Raw genomic sequence first — 20,127 nt, 5'->3', positions numbered from 1 at the left:
TTATGCTCTGCTGGTCTAGAGGTCTTAGTTCCAAAGGGAGGAATGCTTCCACCGGGAGACACAAAAATGATTCCACTGACACATCAGGGTTCCTAGCTTTCAAGCTGTCCAAAAAGTGTAGAACCTGGAGAGTACCAATCTCAGCTTCAACCCCCTTTCCTCACAGGGATCAGGGGTCAGAAAAAATGAGAGAGACTAGTGAGGTCCAGAGATTGTGAGGGGGCAGAGATCACAGGGATAGCTGCCTAGAACGGAAGCAGGTGAGGTCACTGGCTGAGGCTGTCCACAGAGACCCAGGGAGAAGGTGGTACAGGAAAGAAACCCCAGGAATGGGGGAGGGCGAAGCAGAGGATCACAGGCGCTGTGGGAGCTACCCCGAGGCCCTGGGTGGGACTGTGTGTGTGAAGCCGCCTCAAGACCAGGGGCCTCTCCGTTCATAGCCTATGTGTACAGAGAGCACCAACAACAACCCTGGATAAAAGTGGACTTAACACTTGAGAGTTCAGCCGTGGGCATAGGGCACACATGACGCCCAGCTCTTGATGAACAAGAGGGAACCAGCTCCCTTCTCACCTGACCCAGGTCCCAGGAGTGAGAGGGGAAGTTGACTGTCCATCCTTTCCCCCTCTGCTCCCCTGACACAGACCTTCCCCTCCTGACATGCCTGGTTCCCTGCTCCTCCCTCTTCTTCCCATAGACCCATCACCTAGTGCTCCAGCCACATACACTACTGTCTCCCAGGGATGCACACAGTATAACTTACTGGAGACAAACACAAACTCATATACATTCCTGGAAATCTGAGCTTGGTGACATCTCATTAAGGAACGGGGCTGGAGTTCTTGGAGCAACAGAGACTGTGACTCACAGAGCTGGAACACGATGGAGCATTAACCCGATACGTAACCCATGTAAAAAGTTCATGGTGTTGAACAAACATGCAGAGCAGCACGGCACGGTAACTGCTGCACTTCCCTCCTTGTCCACCAGAGTGCGGCAGAGTTACTCCACAGGCTAGAGCCTCCCCAAGGGCCACAGACCTCCCTCAGCCCAGCAGAATCGCACCCTCACTAGTGTCACCTTAGTCCATAGCTCTCCTCGCGCTCTCCAAGCTCCCCACAATGGACAGTTCCTCCATCCAGCCAGGAGCTGGCCCACTTCACACCTTTAGGAACTACTATTCCTTCAGGTCATCAGTGTGTGTCCCAGGAAGCTGTGGCCCAGCTAGACCCCCATGGAGAGAGAAGGAGCGTCCCTCTCACCAGGCATCACTCACTTTGCACCCTTTCCAGCCCCTCAATCCTTTCCTGGAGCCTTCTGGCAGGAACAGAACGAAACCTTCTCAGAGCATTTGAGAACATTGGAAAGACCCTCTGTGTCACAAAGGGAAATAATATCCTGGTTTGGGGATCTCTAGGTGTCTGTGTGGTGCCGACAGACCCCAGGCCAGAACGCAGCAGAGGCCAGCACTGGGGCGGGTGGGTCGGCCTCTGGGGGGACAGGAGCCCCCATCAGCCTTGCTACTGACACTGTGCTCCGCAGCCCAGTATGACCAGCATCACCTGAGAGCTAGTTAGATGCAGACTCCCGGGTCCACCCCACACCTGCTGAGGCAGACTCTGCGCTTTAACAGGATCTGCAGACCCTCTGTGTGCACAAGAGAAGGGGAGAGTCTACCCCAGCCCACATTATGGGGTCTCAGCCAGGCTGGGCATACATGTGACCTGGGCAGCTGCTGACACAGCATTTCTAAGGTGTCATCTGTGCATTCACAGTCTTTATAAAGTTCCACAGTGATTCCAGTGCACAGTGTGGGTGACATTCCTGTGACAAGGGTTCGTGATGTAGCCGCAGGGCTCCTCCTCTAAAGGGAAAACCCAGAAGGGGAAGGGGAGGCTGTGGGGGAGAGGCTGTGCACCCCAACTGCGAACTGTGGGGGACGCCCAGGACACTGAGCCCCAGGCTTGTGCTCCCCCAGCCAATGGCAAACTGTGTGTGTGTGTTTCTAGGCTGAGAGGTCAAGCTGAAAAAGGCAGAAAGAAGAGGGAAGAAGAGAGAAGGCAGGAATGAGAGGGGAGGGAGAGGGAGGGTTCTGGGCAGAGACCCCGCCCCCGGCCCATGTGACCCAGCGAAGTGCTCCTGCCCCAGGAGGAGGCCCAGCACAGAGGGAGGAAGGACAGCAGAGCTCACACATCAGATAGCAGTGCTTGTGAGCGGTTCGGGAGCTGAAGCTCTTCTCACAGAGGGAGGGACACAGCAGACAGCAGACACCATGAAGCCCCCCTCAGCCCATGCCCGCAGAGGGTGCATCCCCTGGAACGGGCTCCTGCTGGCAGGTGAGAGGGGACAGTTTTCAGGGTGTGGGCAGAGGTGGGAGAACAGAGACTGACTGAGGTCTCTGGGGGAGACAGGGCTCTGAGAGGGGACAGAGGGCTTCTGTTTGGACCTGAGGGGAGAGGACATGGGAGCAGGGGAGGGTGGGTGGAGGAACTGAGCAACAGGAAAATCTCAATGAACTGGAATTGGTGAGGGGCAGGAAAACCTCAATTACTGTACATTTTCCAAATTATTCATCACTGAGCAGTAATTTTTCAAAACTGGTGACAATAACAATTTATGTCAGGGTGTCAATCCAGAAAAGAACTCAACCAGGAAGCTAAACACTGTCCTTACCCACCACCCTTAGAAACTGACAAATAAACACCAGGCGGTGGAGGCCCTGGGAACACTCATTCCTTCCTCACCAGGTATTTGGAGCCTGGTCCAGGCCCTGGGTTACAACCAGGATCAGACAAGTCCCTGCCATCCCAGAGCTCACACTCTATGGGGAGGAAGACATACAAGCAAAGAGATCTAGAATGTTCTGTCAGGTGCTGACAAGTGTCATGAAGGAAACGGAGCAGGGAAAGGTCAGAAAGTGAAGACAGAGGGTCTTTAGAGCAGGTGTCAGGGAGGGCAGCTCCCAACAGGCCCCTGAGTGTGAGCAAGCGTGTGAGGGCAGTGAGGGAGTGAGCCAGGCAGACACCTGGAGAAACAGAGGAAATAACAAGCTCAGAGGGGCTGAAGTAATGGGGGTCATGCTGCTGACCCTGAACCAGTAGCAAACACACAGACACAGACACAGACACAGACACACACACACACACACACACACACATTCACTACAAAAACACACACCAAGGCTGAGGGATGAAGAGACCTGCTCAGGACCCAGGGCCCCATTTTTCCATCCCAACACATAGGTCAGAATATTAATTTCTCTCTCTTCCCTCCTAGTCTCACTCGTAACCTTCTGGAACCTGCCCACCACTGTGCAACTCACTATTGAATCGGTGCCCTTCAACGCTGCAGAAGGGACGGATGTTCTTCTACTGGTCCACAATGTGACAGGGTATCTTCTAGGCTACAGCTGGTACAGAGGAGAAAGGGTAGAGAAAAACCAACTAATTGCATCATTTAGAATAGACGTTAGTACAAATGTCACTGGGCCTGCACACAGCGGTCGAGAGACAATATACCCCAATGGATCCCTGCTGTTCCAGACCGTCACCCAGGACGACACAGGATACTACACCCTGCACGTTATAAAGAATGATTTACAGATTGAAAGTGTAACTGGACAACTCCACGTATACCGTGAGTGATTCCTCTCTGACCTCTGGGTGTTGGGTGGGGTGAATTCTATTCACACACAGAGGATTGATAGGCCTGGACTGTGTCTCCATTCCCCTCTGTATTACATCCCAGGTTGGAGTTTGAACATTTAGTTCAGAACACACACACAGTGGAGACAATCTTCAAAAGATCAGAATTCTTTCGCAGAATCCGGACCCTGAAGACATTCTGTGCAGAAAGAAGAACCGGGCTGATGGGAGTAACACAGCAGAGGAAGATCAGTCTCAGTTCAACCCCCTGGGCCCCTGCCTGTGACCATGACGCTGAGGAAGACCCTGTAGGACTCAGTATGGGCCTGGCCTGAGGGCCTCCTGGGATCCCCACAGAATCTCAGCCCCGGGAAGCCCCTCCCCAGCTCCTCAGCTCCTGCCTCCAGTGACCCCGGAGAACATTTGCCACTGTTGGGTTTTAGCCTCCTGGACGGGGTTGACTGGGAGCAATGATTTCCCAGCTGCCTGAGTCCCAAGGCTTCAGAGCTGGTCACCAGCCAGGGCTCAGCCCCAAGAGCCACATTTGAGCAGGGGTAGAGTCTGGGCCTTCACCTGAGACTCAGCATGGAGAGCAAGACGGGCTAGATCCCCAGGTTATTAGCCGACCACCTGGGGGACTAAGGAGACTGCAGGGGAAGGTCAGCATCCTTAGGGAGGAACAGAGGAGAGAAGATGCTCCTGGCAGCTCCCTGACCACCGGGGCACAGCCCAGGGAGCCCTCTCCTGTGGATGCAACTAACAGTAGACGCAGTTTTTATGGTCAGCTCCTCTTTGCTCAGCTTTAGGTCAGTTAATTATTAATGATTTAAGGTTAATACACAGGCAACATGGCAATCCTGAGACAATTTACCATTTTTTCTATTTTAATGAGGAGAAACTGAGTTAAAGGGAATTACACTCACTGAATCAGAGTCACACAGACCACAACTGGCCAATCAGAGTCATGCCAAGATAACAACCCCATCCTCTCCTCCATCCCAGGGGCCTTGTTGTGCATCTTTGGACCCAGAAACCAGCTGTTGGTTCAGATCCTTTCTTCTTGGGCATCCCCAGCTCAGAGGGAGACTCTGGCATGGAAAGTGAAAAGAAATGGAGGGCTTCCCTGGTGGCGCAGTGGTTGAGAATCTGCCTGCCGATGCAGGGGACACGGGTTCGAGCCCTGGTCTGGGAAGATCCCACGTGCCGCGGAGCAACTGGGCCCGTGAGCCACAATTACTGAGCCTGCGCGTCTGCAGCCTGTGCTCCACAGCAAGAGAGGCCGCGATAGTGAGAGGCAGCAGTGGGGCTCTTGGATCTTTGATCTTTGAAGGCACTTGTAATCCCCACTTTGAAGTCACTTGTAAATGGACATTTTTTGCTCTCTCTGCTGCTTCTGTGTCTCTCATCTTCCTCCTCCTTCTTTCCAGCCGGAACTGGCCCTGCTCCGGACAACTCCCCTACCCTTAAGCCTTCCACAAATACTCCCACAAAGGGCTGACTGCCCTGCTCCCGTCCTGCTAACACCTGTGGCCAGGCCCACCCTCCCGGGCAATAGTAAAGGACACAGAAATCAGTGGGAGCAGCAGCCTCTGCGAGGCTCCAACATGAGCCAGTTTCCCCAGGTCACCAGGAGAATGAGCTCCCACTTTGCCCTGGTCCAGGGCTCTTTCCCTCCATGATGCCAACAAGTGGAACACACCACGTAACAGGGTTATGCAACCCCTGAATCTAAGCCCTACATGACTCAACCAGGGGGTCAAAGGCAGAAAGACAGGTCTGCAGTCCCCAGTGGCTCACTTCACCTCTTTGATTTGTGACTCACATTCTCGTCCTTCTGTGGGCCTCCCGTTCCTCTCAGGGGTTCCCGAGACCTTCCCAGGGTGGGGCTGACAGACCCTGTGCCATCCGACTGCTTTACTGCCTATTTCATTGCCCGTGTGTCCTCATGATGGCACCTGTATCATAGGGTGGGACACTCTCCGACGATGAGGTGCCCAAGCCACTGTCCTTTCACTTAGACTTGGCCCAACTCAGACAAATTTGATCCAGCTCTAGCTGTGTTTCCTGAGGTAGAAAGAAAAGAAAAGAAAACATGCCACATGCCAGTGGGGCCTCCTCCCCATTTGCTTGACTGTCCACAGAAATTGGTGACAGGGACCTCTTCTCCTAAAGTTATTAACATAACACAGAACGTTTCTACTAATTTAAATCATTCCTCTCTTTATAAAACAGAGACTCAGACCTCTCCCCGATCAATTCTGTCCAAGACTAAGGGCAGAGACATTGGTTCTGCTGCCAAAGCCAGCCAGCTCCTGCATGTCCCCCTCACTCTTTTTTTTAATATTTATTTATTTATTTATTTATTTATTTATTTATTTTGGCTGGGTCTTAGTTGCGGCATGCAGGATCTTTTAGTTGTGGCAGGCGGGCTTCTTAGTTGCGGCATGCGAACTCTTAGTTGGGGCATACATGCAGGATCTAGTTCCCCGACCAGGGATCGAAGCCGGGCCCCCTGCATGGGGAGCGCAGAGTCTTACCCACTGGACCACCAGTGAAGTCCCTCCCCCTCACTCTTTTCTAATCATTCCTTGGACTCGCCTAGCCTTTATGGGGTCACTGTCTTGTCAATCACCTTTAACACCTGTGCAGAACTGCCCCACCTCATGGCCCTGCAGCCTGAATAATGGACTGACCACCAGGCTTGCTCTGGGTCGTCCCGTGTGTTATTTCTGCTCAAACACCCAGTTCCAGGCCATGCTGCCCAGTCTTCTTGGGGTTTAAGGACTATGGGATGGCCCATCATTACCTATCTCTAGGGAACCTTGGAAATCGAGGACTCAGTGAAAACACATCTCCGCCAGGCAATGTAGGTCTGTGCAGCTTGAAGGGTCTCGGGACCTGCATGTTCCAGGTGAACACCCCAAGGTCAGTCAGGTAGTGACCTGGTCAGTAAAAAACTAAATGAGGAAGCAAGGGGTCTCTGATTTCCAGGCCTATGTTACTGCTATCAAACCTTGATACATGACAGACACTTGAGGAAGTCTGTGCTTTCTCTCAGACATAGATCAGGTGGCCTTATATTCTCTGAGTTCAGATGTTCATGCATTTGTCTTGTGATACACAGACCTGCCTTATTCTTTAAGGACTCAGTTTGGCTCAAAGGTGAGAAATGCCAACTCTGATTGAAGATGACATTGGAGGAATCAAGGTATAAAAGGGGCAATGTTCTCTCTGTTGTCTTCACAGCGGTGTTACCCAAACCCGTCATCACCAGCAACAACTCCAACCCCAAGGAGCTGGAGGACACTGTAGTGTTAACATGTGGCCCTGAGACTCCGAACACATCCCACGTGTGGTGGATCAACAATCAGAGCCTCCCCAACAGCACCAGGCTGGAACTGTCTGAGGACAACAGGACTCTCACTTTATTCCATGTCACAAGGAATGACACAGGACCCTATATGTGTGAAACTCGGAACCCAGTGAGTGTCAGCCGCAGTGACCCATTCACCCTGAATGTCATCTGTGAGTAACCTCTGTTCCTATGTGCCCCAGGCAGCCCGACTGAATCTCCACTGCCGGAGGCCACACCACACCCATCCCTCTCAGGTCCAAGTACATGGACCCTCACCCCTGGATATCAGGCTGGCCATGACTTCCTGTCCCAGGCAAATCTGGGCAGGCCCAGCCTTGAGCCAAGACTGGGAGGCAACAGCTGCTCCTGTCTTGAGAGGCTCAGGGTCACCATCCTCTGATGGGAGAAATAGTTAATGTCTCAGACTCAGGATGAGTGAAAATGAGGGGCAGTTATTGTTGGGGAATTTTAAAACAAGACTGTCCTTGGCTCAGAGGGATACTTAACCCTTCTACAGTCCAGGAGACTATGTTGGGCCAGTCTAAGAAATTATTTAACAGGAAGTAGATGCCTCCCCTACTTTATGGAAAGTTCCCTTGGCCCCAGAGATGCACAGAGCTGGCAAGCCTGCCTTCCCCAGTGTACTCGGAAGTGTATATAAGGAATGGGACCTGAATTATTTTAAAGTTAAAGAAAATTGTGGAAAAAGGTCAATGAAAGTTGATGAAAAATCCCACTTGATGTTGAAGATGCTAGACATATGGGCTGAGAAGACGCTCCTGGTGCCGATACTACAGAGCTGTCCGGGGAGACTGGTCAGGGGTCATCCTGGGGTATCTGGGTTTCAGAGAGGAGTTGCAGCCCTCTCCTTACAGATCATCAATGAAGATAGCCTCATGACCTTGATCACAGGGTCAGGGCCATCCTCTGGGTCACCTTTACAGAGCTCACTGGGCCCCGGGGGTGGCTGAGACCTCTGAGGAAGGAGCGTGGCCCCAGGCCCCTGACCTATTCTCAGTCAGTCACCCCTCTGTCTCTCCACAGACCCAGTGGCACAGCCCTCCATCGAAGCCAGCAACACCACAGTCACAGAACATGAGAATACCGTGGTCCTGACCTGCCACACAAATGACACTGGGATCTCCATATGCTGGTTCTTCAATGGCCAGAGGCTACTGCTCACAGAGAGGATGAAGCTGTCCCCAGACAACAGCACCCTCACCATCAACCCCGTCAGGAGGGAGGATGCCGGGGATTATCAGTGTGAGGTCTCCAACCCGGGCAATTCCAGCAAAAGTGACCCCCTCAGGCTGGATGTGAAATGTAAGTGACCACTCGCCCCATGCTACATCTTCCCGGGAGAATTACTCTACAAACGGTGTGCAAAATGGATAGAGGTCACAGGGGGCAGAATATCAAATAAGAGACCATTACAGTAAACAGATAGCAAAATAGATAAAAGCTTAATCTCTAAAGCAAATATACTTAAGTTTCTTATCCTGAGTTTGGCATTTTAGTGTGACTTTCACAAGATTCTTCTTGTTTGTTTTTTTTTTTCTGTTACCATTTTTAATGTGGTAAAATATACATAAGATATATGATTTTAGCCATTTTTAAGACTGCAGCTCAGTAGCAATAAGTACATTCATATTCTCGTGCAATCATTACCACTATCCATCTAGAACTTACCATACTAAAACTCTGTACCCATTAAACAATAACTCCCCAGTCCCCCAACCCAAACCCTGGCAACCACCATTCTACTTTCTTTGTCTCTATGAATTTGACTATTCTAGTTATTTTGTATAAGTGGAATCATATAATAATTATCCTTTTTGGTCTGATTTATTTCACTTAGCATTATGTCTTCAAGGTTCCATGCATGTTATAGCATATATCTGAATTTCATTCCTTTTAAAGACTGAATTATATTCCCTTGTATGTATATACCACATTTTGTTTATCATTCATAAGTTGATTGTCTTTTAAATTGTTTCCACCTTTTGGCTATTGTGAATACGCCACTGTGAACATGGGTGTACAAATATCTGTTCAATCCCTGCATTCAGTCTTTTGAGCACACACCCAGAAGTGGATTTGCTGGGTCAAATGGCAATTCTTTGTTCGACTGTTTGATGAACTGACATACCGTTTTCCACAGTGGTTGCACCATTTACGTTCCCACCAGCAATGCACAGAAGTTCCAATTTTTCCACATCCTTGCAAACACTTGTTGTTTTCTGTTGTTGCTGTTGTTGTTGTTGTTGTTTTATAATTTTTTTTTTTTAACTTTGGGTTTATTTATTTATTTATTTATTTATGGCTGTGTTGGGTCTTCGTTTCTGTGCGAGGGCTTTCTCTAGTTGCGGCAAGTGGGGGCCACTCTTCAAAGCAGTGCGCGGGCCTCTCATTATCACGGCCTCTCTTGTTGCGGAGCACAGGCTCCAGACGCGCAGGCTCAGTAATTGTGGCTCATGGGCCTAGTTGCTCCGCGGCATGTGGGATCTTCCCAGACCAGGGCTCGAACCCGTGTCCCCTGCATTGGCAGGCAGATTCTCAACCACTGTGCCACCAGGGAAGCCCTGTTTTTTTTTTTTTTTAATAACCATTCTAAAGGGTGTGAAGTGATATCTCACTGTGGTTTTGATTTGCATTCCCCTAATTATTGGTGATGTTGAGCATCTTTTCATGTGCTTATTGGCCATTTGTATATCTTTTAAAAAATTTTATTGGAGTATAGTTGATTTACAATGTTGTGTCAGTTTCAGGTGTACAGCAAAGCGATTCATTTATACATATTCATATATTCATTCTTTTTCAGATTCTTTACTCATATAGGTTATTACAGAATATTGAGTAGAGTTCCCTGTGCTATACAGTAGGTCCTTGTTGGTTATCTATTTTATATATAGTAGTGTGTATATGTTAATCCCATGCTCCTAATTTTTCCCTCTCCCCTGGACGTTTCCCCTCTGTTTTGTTTGTTTGTTTGTTAGGTTTGTTTTCGAAATCTGTGAGTCTGTTCCAGTATTGTAAATAAGTTCACTTGTATCATTTTTTTTTAATTACATTCCACTTACGAGTGATATCATATTTGTCCTTCTCTGTCTGACTTACTTCACTTAGCATGAGAATCTCGAGGTCCATCCATGTTTTTGCAAATGGCATTATTTCATTCCTTTTTTTACAGCTGAGTAATATTCCATTGTATATATATGTACAACATCTTCTTTATCCATTCCTCTGTCAATGGACATTTAGGTTGCTTCCATATCTTGGCTATTGTAAATAGCGCTGCAGTGAACATTGGGGTGCATGTATCTTTTCGAATTATGGTTTTCTCCAAATATATGTCCAGGAGTGGGATTGCTGGATCATATGGTAATTCTATTTTTGTTTTTTAAGGAACCTCCATACTCTTCTCCATAGTGGTTGTACCAATTTACATTCCCACCAACAGTGTAGGAGGGTTCCCTTTTCTCCACACTCAATCCAGCATTTATTGTTTGTAGACTTTTTTTCTTTTTAATTATTATTTTATTTATTTATTTATTTTATTTTTGGTTGAGTTGGGTCTTTGTTGCTGTGCACGGGCTTTCTCTAGTTGCGGTGAGGGGGGGCTACTCTTCATTGCGGTGCGCGGCCTTCTCATTGCGGTGGCTTCTTTTGTTGCGGAGCACAGGCTCTAGGTGTGCGGGCTTCAGTAGTTGTGGCTCACTGGCTCGAGAGTGCAGCTCAGTAGCTGTGGCACACACGGGCTTAGTTGTTCCATGGCATGTGGGATCTTCCCGGACCAGGGCTCAAACCCGTGTCCCCTGTGTTGGCAGGAGGATTCGTAACCACTGCACCACCAGGGAAGCCCCTGTTTGTAGACTTTTTGATGATGGATGGCCATTCTGATCGGTGTAAGGTGATACCTCATTGTGGTTTTGATTCGCATTTCTCTGATAATTAGTGATGTTGAGCATCTTTTCATGTGCTTTTTGCCCATCTGTATGTCTTCTTTGGAGAAATGTCTATTTAGATCTTCTGCCCATTTTTTGAGTGGGTTGTTTGTTGTTTTGACATAGAGCTGCATGAGCTGTTTGTATATTTTGGAGATTAATCCCTTGTCGGTCACTTCGATTGCAAATATTTTCTCCCATTCTGTGGGTTGTCTTTTCATTTTGTTATGTTTCCTTTGCTGTGCAAAAGTTTTTAAGTTTAATTAGGTCCCATTTGTCAATTTTTGTTTTTATTTTCATTACTCTAGGAGCTGGATCAAAAGAGATATTGCTGCGATTTATGTCAAAGAGTGTTCAGCCTATGTTCTCCTCTAAGAGTTTTATAGTGCCCGGCCTTACATTTAAGTTTTTGATCAATTTTGAGTTTATTTTTGTGGATGGTGTTAGGGAGCGTTCTAATTTCATTCTTTTACATGTAGCTGTCCAGTCTTCCCAGCACCACTTATTGAAGAGACTCTTTCTTTGGAGAAATGTCTCTTCAGTTCCTCTGCCCATTTTTTTAAAATTTATTTATTTAATTTATTTATTTTTGGCTGCCTTGGGTCTTCATTGCTGCATGCGGGCTTTCTCTAGTTGCGGCGAGTGGGGGCTACTCTTTGTTGCGGTGCATGGGCTTCTTATTGCGGTGGCTTCTCTTGCGGAGCACGGGCTCTAGGCTCGCGGGCTCAGTAGTTGTGGTGCATGGGTTTAGTTGCTCCACGGCATGTGGGATCTTCCCGGACCAGGGCTCGAACCCGTGTCCCCTGCATTGGCAGGCGTATTCTTAACCACTGCGCCACCAGGGAAGCCCTCCTCTGCCCATTTTTACATTTGGTTGTTGTTGTTGAGTTGTAATAATTCTTTGCATATTCTGGATGTTAATCCATTAACAGATATATATGTTTTGCAAATATGTTCTCCCATTCTGTGGGTTGTCTTTTCACTTTGATGCATAAAATTTTTAAATTTGATGAAGTCCAATTTACTGATTTTTGTTTTTTATTCCTTGCTTGTGCTTTTGGTTTCCTATCCAAGAAATCATTGCCAAATCCAGTGTAATGAAGCTTTCAGCCTATGTTTTTCTTCTAGTTTTAGCTCTCACGTTTAGATTTTTTTTATGCATTGTGAGTTAATTTTTTTGTATATGGTGTTAGGTAAGGGTTCAACTTCATTCTGTTGTATAAATATCTGGTTTTCCCAGTTCCATTTGTTGAAAAGACTCTCCCATATAATCATCTTGACACCCTTGTCAATGTCATCTGACCATATATACGAAGGTTTATTTCTGGGCTTACTGTTCCACTGTTGTGCATGTCTGTCTTTATTCTAGTACCACACTTTTGATTATGTAGCTTTGCAACAAATTTTGAAATCAGGAAATGCGAGTCCTCCAACTCTGTTCTTCTTTTTCCAGATTTTTTTGGCTTTTAGGGGTCTCCTGAAATGCCATATGAATTTTAGGGCTGATTTTCTATTTCAGAAAAAAAAAAAAAAGTCATTGGGGAATTTTGATAGGGATTGCGATGAATCTTAGATCACTTTGGGTAGTACTGTCATCTTAACCATGTTAAGTCTTCCAATCCATGGACATGGAATGTCTTTCCATTTATTTATGTCTTCTTTAATTTCTTTCAGCAGTGTTTATTTATAGTTTCTCAGTGTATAAATCTTTCACCTCCCTGGTTAATTCCTGAATATTTCATTATTTTTGATAGTATTGTAAATAAAATTTTCTTAATTTCCTTTTTGAATGTTTCATTGTCTGTGTATAGAAACAACTGATTTTTTTAATAGTATTTATTTATTTATTTTTGTTTTTGGCTGCATTGGGTCTTCGTTGCTGTGCGCGGGCTTTCTCTAGTTGCGGCGAGCAGGGGCTACTCTTCATTGTGGTGCATGGGCTTCTCATTGCGGTGGCTTCTCTTGTTGCGGAGCACGGGCTCTATGTGCATGAGCTTCAGTAGTTGTGGCTCGTGGGCACAGTAGTTGTGGCTCGCAGGCTCTAAAGCACAGGATGAGTAGTTGTGGTGCATGGGCTTAGTTGCTCTGCAGCATGTGGCATCTTCCTGGACCAGGGATCGAACCCATGTCCCCTGCATTGGCAGGAGGATTCTTAACCACTGCGCCACCAGGGAAGTCCTGAAACAACTGATTTTTACATGTTGATTTAGTATTCTGCAGCTTTGATGAATTTGTTTATTAGTTCTAACAGTTTTTTGGGGGATCTTTATGGTTTTCTACATATAAGGTCATGTTATCTGCAAACAGAGATAATTTTACTCTTCTTTTCCAATTTGGATGTCCTTTATTTCTTTTTCTTGCCTAATTGCTCTGGCTAATACATCCAGTACTATTTTGAATAGATGTGGAAAAAACAGGCATTGTTGTCTTGTTCCTGACCTTAGAGGAAGAACTTTCAATCTTTCACCATTCAGGATGATGTTAGCTGTGGGTTTTTTATATATGGCCTTTATGATGTTGAGGTGGTTTCCTTCTTTTCCTAGTTTGAGTGTTTTCATCATGAAAGGTTAGTGGATTTTTGTCAAGTGTTTTTTATTGATTTAACCTCCTTACTTTATATGTCTATTCATAGTCTCTATTTCTTTGTGATTTTATCTTGGTAGCTTTCATGTTTCTAGGAATCTGTCCATTTTGTAGAAGTTATCCAATTTGTTGCCAAATGCTTATTCATAGTACTCATATTTTGTAGAATTGGTAGTAATGTTCCCACATTCATTTCTGATTTTAGTAATTTGAATCTTCTCTTCTTTTCTTAGTCAATCTAGTTAAAGATTTGTCAATTTTGTTAATATTTTTGAAGAACCAAATATTGGTTTTATTGATTCTCTCTACTGTTTTTCCATTCTCTAATTTATTTATCTCCATTCTAATTGTTATTGTTTCCTTCATTCTGCTAGCTTTGGTTTGTTTGGTTTTTTTCCTTGTTTTTTTTTTTTTTGTGTGTCCCTTAACTTGTAAATTTAGGTTGCTGATTTGAGATCTACTTTTTTAATGTAAGCATTTACAATTATAAATTCTTGCACAGGATTCTTGACTTCTCTGAGCCTCAGATTCCTCAACTGAAAATTGCAATAAAAGTACCTGCTTCATGGTTTTGTTTCAGATTTAATGTAATATTCAATTAAATCCACAGCAAAATACACACAAAGGAAAAATTTTCCAAAAATGTTAGCTACTATAATTACTACTATTATCATTAGGCTATGTGAAATTGGGTACTCCTAGAGTCAAGGACTACCTAACTCTAGATCCACCTCTTATTAGCCATATGACTTTGGGTTTTTCACTACTGGAAGCCTCAGATTTTCCATCTGTAAAATGGAAATAGTGTCTATCTGACAGGGTTATTATATGAATTAAATGAGATACATGGGAAATATTATATATAGCACAGAATCTGGCACATAGTAAGTACATCATAACAATAGCTAACATTAGGATTAATTTTCAGTTTTGAGTTGAATGGTGAGGAAAACTGAAATAAAAAAGAACAAAGAGGCAAAAGGTAGGAAGGCATAACACAAAAGACCCATAGGAACATGTTGCTGAGTAAATATGGAAGAGAGAAAAAAAGGAGTTGAGTGCAAAGTTTCATGTCTAGTATGTTAGTTTTCACCCCGTGAGATGCAGCCCAGATGGGATTAGACATACAAGACATTCATTGGGAAAAATGCCTGTGAAGGAAAGTGGGGCAGGAGTGGGAGGAGCCCGGGAGGGTCCTCAGACCATGATGCATATTGGATCCCTGAGAAGGAGAAAGGGAAGGAGGAAGTTTTAGGCTGCAGTGCAGTTCTAAGAGAGTGTCTGCAAATCTGGTGAGGAGTCCTTGAACTAAAGTCATCCATCACAAAAAAATCATTTCTCGCAGAATTGGGATTGATTTCATATTTCTGCTGGGAACCTGTGTGAAGGGTGGTCTCTGTGCAGAGGGGCAGTGAATTCAGAGGGCCTTCCATCAATAAATCCCCACCAAGACACCTAACAGGCACATATTCATGGCGGCCACACCTGGGCCACACCCAGAGAAAGATGTAATCATGAAAAGATGGGAAGCTATAACATAGAAAAATAGCCATCAGCGCTTCTTCCATTTCCAAAGCCTTCAAAAATATCTGAGTGCAGAAAGGCTGCCCTAGAATTGAGGCATGTCCAACCACCAACCTAGAAATACAGTCAGAGAGAAAAAAATTACAAAAATATAGTCGGCTAGTCACCTCACAGCAACCTTCCACAGAAATTTTATTCCTTGAAGGAACAAGTCGAGACTATTTCATATTGAGAGTTATTTTCCAGAGCACCCCCCACTGTAAAATAATGTCACCTTCATTGACTCTTTGTTTTTCTTTCGATGACAGTTGATTCAACACAAGGAAGTTCTTCTGGCCTCTCAGGTGGTGCTATTGCCGGCATCGTGATTGCAGTCCTGGCTGGGATAGCTCTGACAAAAGCCTTGGTGTATTTTCTGTACCTCAGAAAAACTGCAGGGTATGATGCCTTTCCTCTTGTTCTGCTTTCTCCGAGGCTAACTGCCATGCTCGGGAGAGGGGAGGAGACTTCATCTCTGTCTCTGGACCTGGATCTGCTCCTCATGCTTCCTAAAGTCTTTCTTCTTGGCATTAATTCCTGTGGGTCTCTTCTTCCCTGGTCTTCATGCTTCCTGTGCCCTACTCTCTCTTGGACATAGTTATTCCCATCCCCATCTGGTTTAGAGGGGGCAGAACCAATTATGTTCCTCTGTCCCCAGTCAGGGAAGCTAAGGTCCAAGAAGGAAAACTAATGAGGAAATGAAAGAAGCAGGAGGAAGGGAGTCCTGTGCTCTGTCGACAACAGTAGCAGGAGGAGAGAGGGACAGGACAGGAAGAGAACCTAAGAAAAGCAGAAACAACCAAAGGCCTCCTGGGCAATAAATAAAGTGACAAAAAAACAGCATCTATCTATAAAAGGGGAAAGGTGTCAGGGTAGAAATAGAAGCAGTTGGCATGAATGGCCCTAAATGTGAACAGCCAGTAAGCAGGAGAGGAGTAAACACTAGAAGGGATGATAGGTAGATTGAAGAAGGAGGTCCTCAGAGGAAAGAGGACCAACCAAGGTATACATGAACATTGAGGAGCCCCAAGGAATCATGCTGACAGTGTCCTTCCTAATTCAAGGAGCAAAGACCCTGTGCCTGGGAATAGCAGTCACGGTGTCTGATATTTATTTAGGGCAAGTGACCAGCGAGACCTCATGGAGCACAAATCCTCAGACCACAACCAGAGTAAGTAAACCTGCTCACCTCGTGAGAGCTCATATGTTCTACTATATACTCTGCCCTAGCAGGGAATCCTGGATTTCCAAGTGAATCCCTACCTTCTGAATTATTAGAGGGGATCTCAGTTTCCCAGTCTTACAACTGGCATAGGTCCTCACACCCTTCCTGCTGCAAAAGATTCCCCTGAGACACAGCTGGGGGAGAGACACTCACCCCTCCTAGGCCAGGCAAGTCAGGCAGGCCGTGAGATGGACATGTTTCCAGGAGCCTTTTCCTCATCCTACCTCCTTCTCCCTCCTGCCTCTATTACGGATGCGGGCATCTCCTTTGGTGAGGCTTTCCCTGCCTTTGGTGCTCTGGGTACTGTGGGCCTCAATGCCCCTCCTTGCCGCTGGAGCCTGCGGCTGAGACACACACCTGGGCAAAACTCGGGCCTTGTGAACTGGAAGAAATCTTCAGAAGTGCACTGAGGCCTCTCCCCACCCCTCCTTGGTCTAATGCCCTGGGGTCTGGACCACAGACTGAGGGAAGCGAATTCCTTAAGTCTTAATCATGGGCCACCTTCCCACCCCACCCTCTCACCACCTGCCACCTCCTTCAGCTAGAAGTACAACAGCTTAGGAACACCACGTTCTGAGGCAATAAGTCAGTTCTGCATTTTCATGGGTTGATAACTCTCCTTTGTTTCCCTAGGTGAGGGCCACTCTGACAATTCACCTAACAAGGTAAGCACAGCCAGTTTCACTGGCTCCTTTTCTCATGGAAATATCTCTGTGTAGAATGGGTTATTCTTGAAGATACAAAAGTGACATCAAGTTTGGGTCAAAGTTCCTCACTTCAGCAACAAACAAAGAAGTATTGCCCCCACCAGTCTACCTCACTGCAAGATGTGAACTTGAATCCTGGCTGGGACCTTGGGCTGGTAACTTAACCTCTTTGATCCCCGGCTTTTTCATGTGTAAAATGGACATGCTGCTTCCTTCAAAGAGAAGTTCAAGGAATTAAATGACATAACAAAGGTGAAGCACCTGACACAATGCCCAGCTCAAGGAAGGCACTAGATCATTCTCCCTCTTCTGCCTCCAATCTGACCCTGCTCTTACTATCAAATGGTAATTTCCAGTCTAATAGATCTGAGGTCTTAGTTCCTTTACTTTCTAATAATTGTACTGAATTTTTCTCATCTTAACCTTCAATAGAATATACATTTATATTGAAAAATGCTTCAATCATAAGTATATTTTAACAATGTGTAAGTTTCTACGAGTTGTACATACCTATGTAAACAGCGCCCAAATCATTTTAAAAAAATCAACCCCCCCAACAAACACACACAAAAAACGCTCCAGTTACTTCCCTCCAAAGAGTAATGGCTATCCTTATTTCCAGTGCATTAGATTAGTTTTACCTGATTTTGCACTTACATAAATGAAAAATACAGTGTATACATGTGTCTGGCTTCTTTGATTCAAAATTGTTTTGTGAGAGTCATTCATATTGTTGTGTGCCTTTGTCGTTTATTTATTCTCATTGTTGTATCATCATATTCCATTGTAGCATTCCATAATCTATCTCTTCTAACGAACATTCAATAGGATGTTAGTAAGCAGAGAAAATGGGTAATAAAAGTACTTCTTTGAACTAAAAGTTTCAAAGTGGTGAAAGCATGTGGTGCTGAATCACACTGGACAAGGTGAGGGCCTGGCCTATGACACTGATTTAATTGACTGCTGTTCATTCCTTTCAGATTGACGAAGTTGCATATTCTGCCCTGAACTTCAATGCCCAGGAATCAAAGAAACCAACTTCAGCCTCCCCATCAGCCACAGAAACAGTTTATTCAGAAGTGAAAAATAAGTAATGCAACCAGTCCTGCTCGCTGCACTTATTCCAAGCTTCTCATCCCCATCCCTAGGAGATCCCTTTGCCCTCCAGGGAAAATGGGAATAGTGCCTTTCCCCCTCTTTTCATCCCTAATGAGGCACATCCTGGCTGCCGGGTCACAGCCCCTTCCTTCAGTGTCAGTAGATGAAAAGGTACATCCAGGAGGAGGTCTGTAGGAAACCCAACCTTCCCTGTCATTGAACTTTGGCAAAGCAGACCTTGGGAGAGAGTTGCCAGAACCTCCACGCCTCCCCATTTCCTGACCTAAACTGGTTTTAAACTTGCCTATTCAGAGCACACTCATTCCTTCCCACCCCAGTCCTTTCACATTGGAGTTTAACTTGAATTTGCCATAACCTGGAAAATGATGTCCTTGATCCACTGAAATGCATGTGCCAGAAAAGGAGAGGAAAAGGAAAAACTTCTGCTCTCTGAAGCCCGGTGTGAACCCACCATTCACAGGAAAACACATACATAACCAATTCTGAACTGGGAAATTCTATACCTTTGTCCACTTTCAGGGTCGTCTACCTGCAGGACCAGGGCTAAACAACTTACTACTTAGCTAGAATACCACCTAAACCTTTGAAAGCCTGTCTTCAGAGAACCTACTAGAAGCAACTAGAAAACAACTTCTCAAAGTCCATAAGTGAATCCTAATGGAAACTGTAAAAAATGCACATACTGTTTTAATAACTTTATGGGCTTCATTAAAGGAAATGCTCAGAGATGGAGGGATTATTGCTTTAGAGGACAATCAGCTCTTAACAGAGACAATCGGCTGGGATTTGGGAAAGGAATCAGAAAGTTACCCTGCAGAGACTATTTAAATAATGGTTAAAGAATGTACAGTTTGGGGTATTGGGTTTTTTCCCTCCTTCTGAGACATTCGCCATTTAAATTTTTGTAATTGTTTGCTTATGTGAAAGGGGTTATGTTTACTTAATTTGCTGTGTAAGCCAATCTGACTGCCTTAGGTGAAAGAAGCCACCAAAACCCCGCAAGTCCCTCTGGCCAGAAGTTCCTCAAGCCTTTTATGTCAGGGGCTCCAAAAAGAAGATAAGAAGAAGCAGTTTTCTACATTCATGGCCAGAAATGGATCTCGCTCAGTTTCTAGGCATCTCAGACCAACCATCAGCACCGTTCTATTCCGTGCTTCTGCCTGTGCACGTTCCATCTGCCCCACTCACCTTCTCAGGAAACCTTGGCCTCTGCTAAGGTGTGTTTGGTTCTTGAGAAGCAGGAGCACCTGAAGGGAACGCGACCACCCACGCAGTTGGCATCGTTTACAACCTAGAACGCTGCACTGGTGCGGATGCTCCTTAGGACACAAGGGGAGGATTGTAACTCAGCTCTCGGCTCCGTGAAAGCCTCTGAAACTTGTTTTCTCCCATGGGGTCTCTGAGACCCAACGTGTCAGCATAAAAAGGAAGGGCAGGAGAAAGAGAGGCACGTCTACTTCCCACCCAGCCTCCTTCTGCATGGATGGAACCTCCTTGAGGCTGTTGAGAGAAAGGTTTCATTCCATATTCATTACTTGATCTAATGCTGTGTGGAACTGGCCCCCTCAGAGAGGGTTGGTTGGGAGTTCTCTGTACTCAGGAACCTCTTTCAGGGTTTTTTAACCCTGACACAGACTGTATATACCTCCCCTCATCCACGCTATTCTGTGTAATTTAATTTTGCCTGGCTAAGGCCGCTTCTGAATTATTTGTAAAATTTGCTCTATATTTATAATAAAAATTATATATCAGGCATCAAGATGCTGCCTCACAGTTGGTACTATTTTCTACAATGTTTTCCTTACAGGCAGAAGAAACAGAAATTGCTTAACAGGGAGTCAGCGTGAGCCTGTTTCTAAGTCCACGTGGTATCTGATCTAGTGATCAGAGAATTCGCTAAATTCATTTGCACACCTGCTAACAAAGCAAGTCCATCTAGAGCAACAAGCCACAGCTCCAACCTGCCTGGAAGAAACTGCCTGTCTTC

At 45.8% G+C, this 20,127-nt stretch overlaps 1 protein-coding gene across 1 annotated transcript; it reads left to right on the top strand.

Moving 5' to 3' along the window:
• Nucleotides 1–2,180: 2,180 nt before the first annotated feature.
• CEACAM1 (CEA cell adhesion molecule 1) lies at nucleotides 2,181–19,889 on the top strand. Its single transcript, XM_036833342.1, has 8 exons — nucleotides 2,181–2,336; nucleotides 3,277–3,636; nucleotides 6,891–7,169; nucleotides 8,044–8,322; nucleotides 15,359–15,488; nucleotides 16,208–16,260; nucleotides 16,948–16,979; nucleotides 18,002–19,889. Exons 1-8 carry the CDS (start codon nucleotides 2,273–2,275, stop codon nucleotides 18,113–18,115), a joined length of 1,311 nt encoding a protein of 436 aa, XP_036689237.1. The 5' UTR covers nucleotides 2,181–2,272; the 3' UTR covers nucleotides 18,116–19,889.
• The last annotated feature ends 238 nt before the right edge of the window (nucleotides 19,890–20,127 follow it).

This window comes from Balaenoptera musculus, chromosome 19 (genome assembly GCF_009873245.2).
Source record: "Balaenoptera musculus isolate JJ_BM4_2016_0621 chromosome 19, mBalMus1.pri.v3, whole genome shotgun sequence".
NCBI lineage: Eukaryota > Metazoa > Chordata > Mammalia > Artiodactyla > Balaenopteridae > Balaenoptera > Balaenoptera musculus.
The sequence above is the reverse complement of the archived record's forward strand: the minus strand, read 5'-3'. Positions and strand labels throughout refer to the sequence as shown.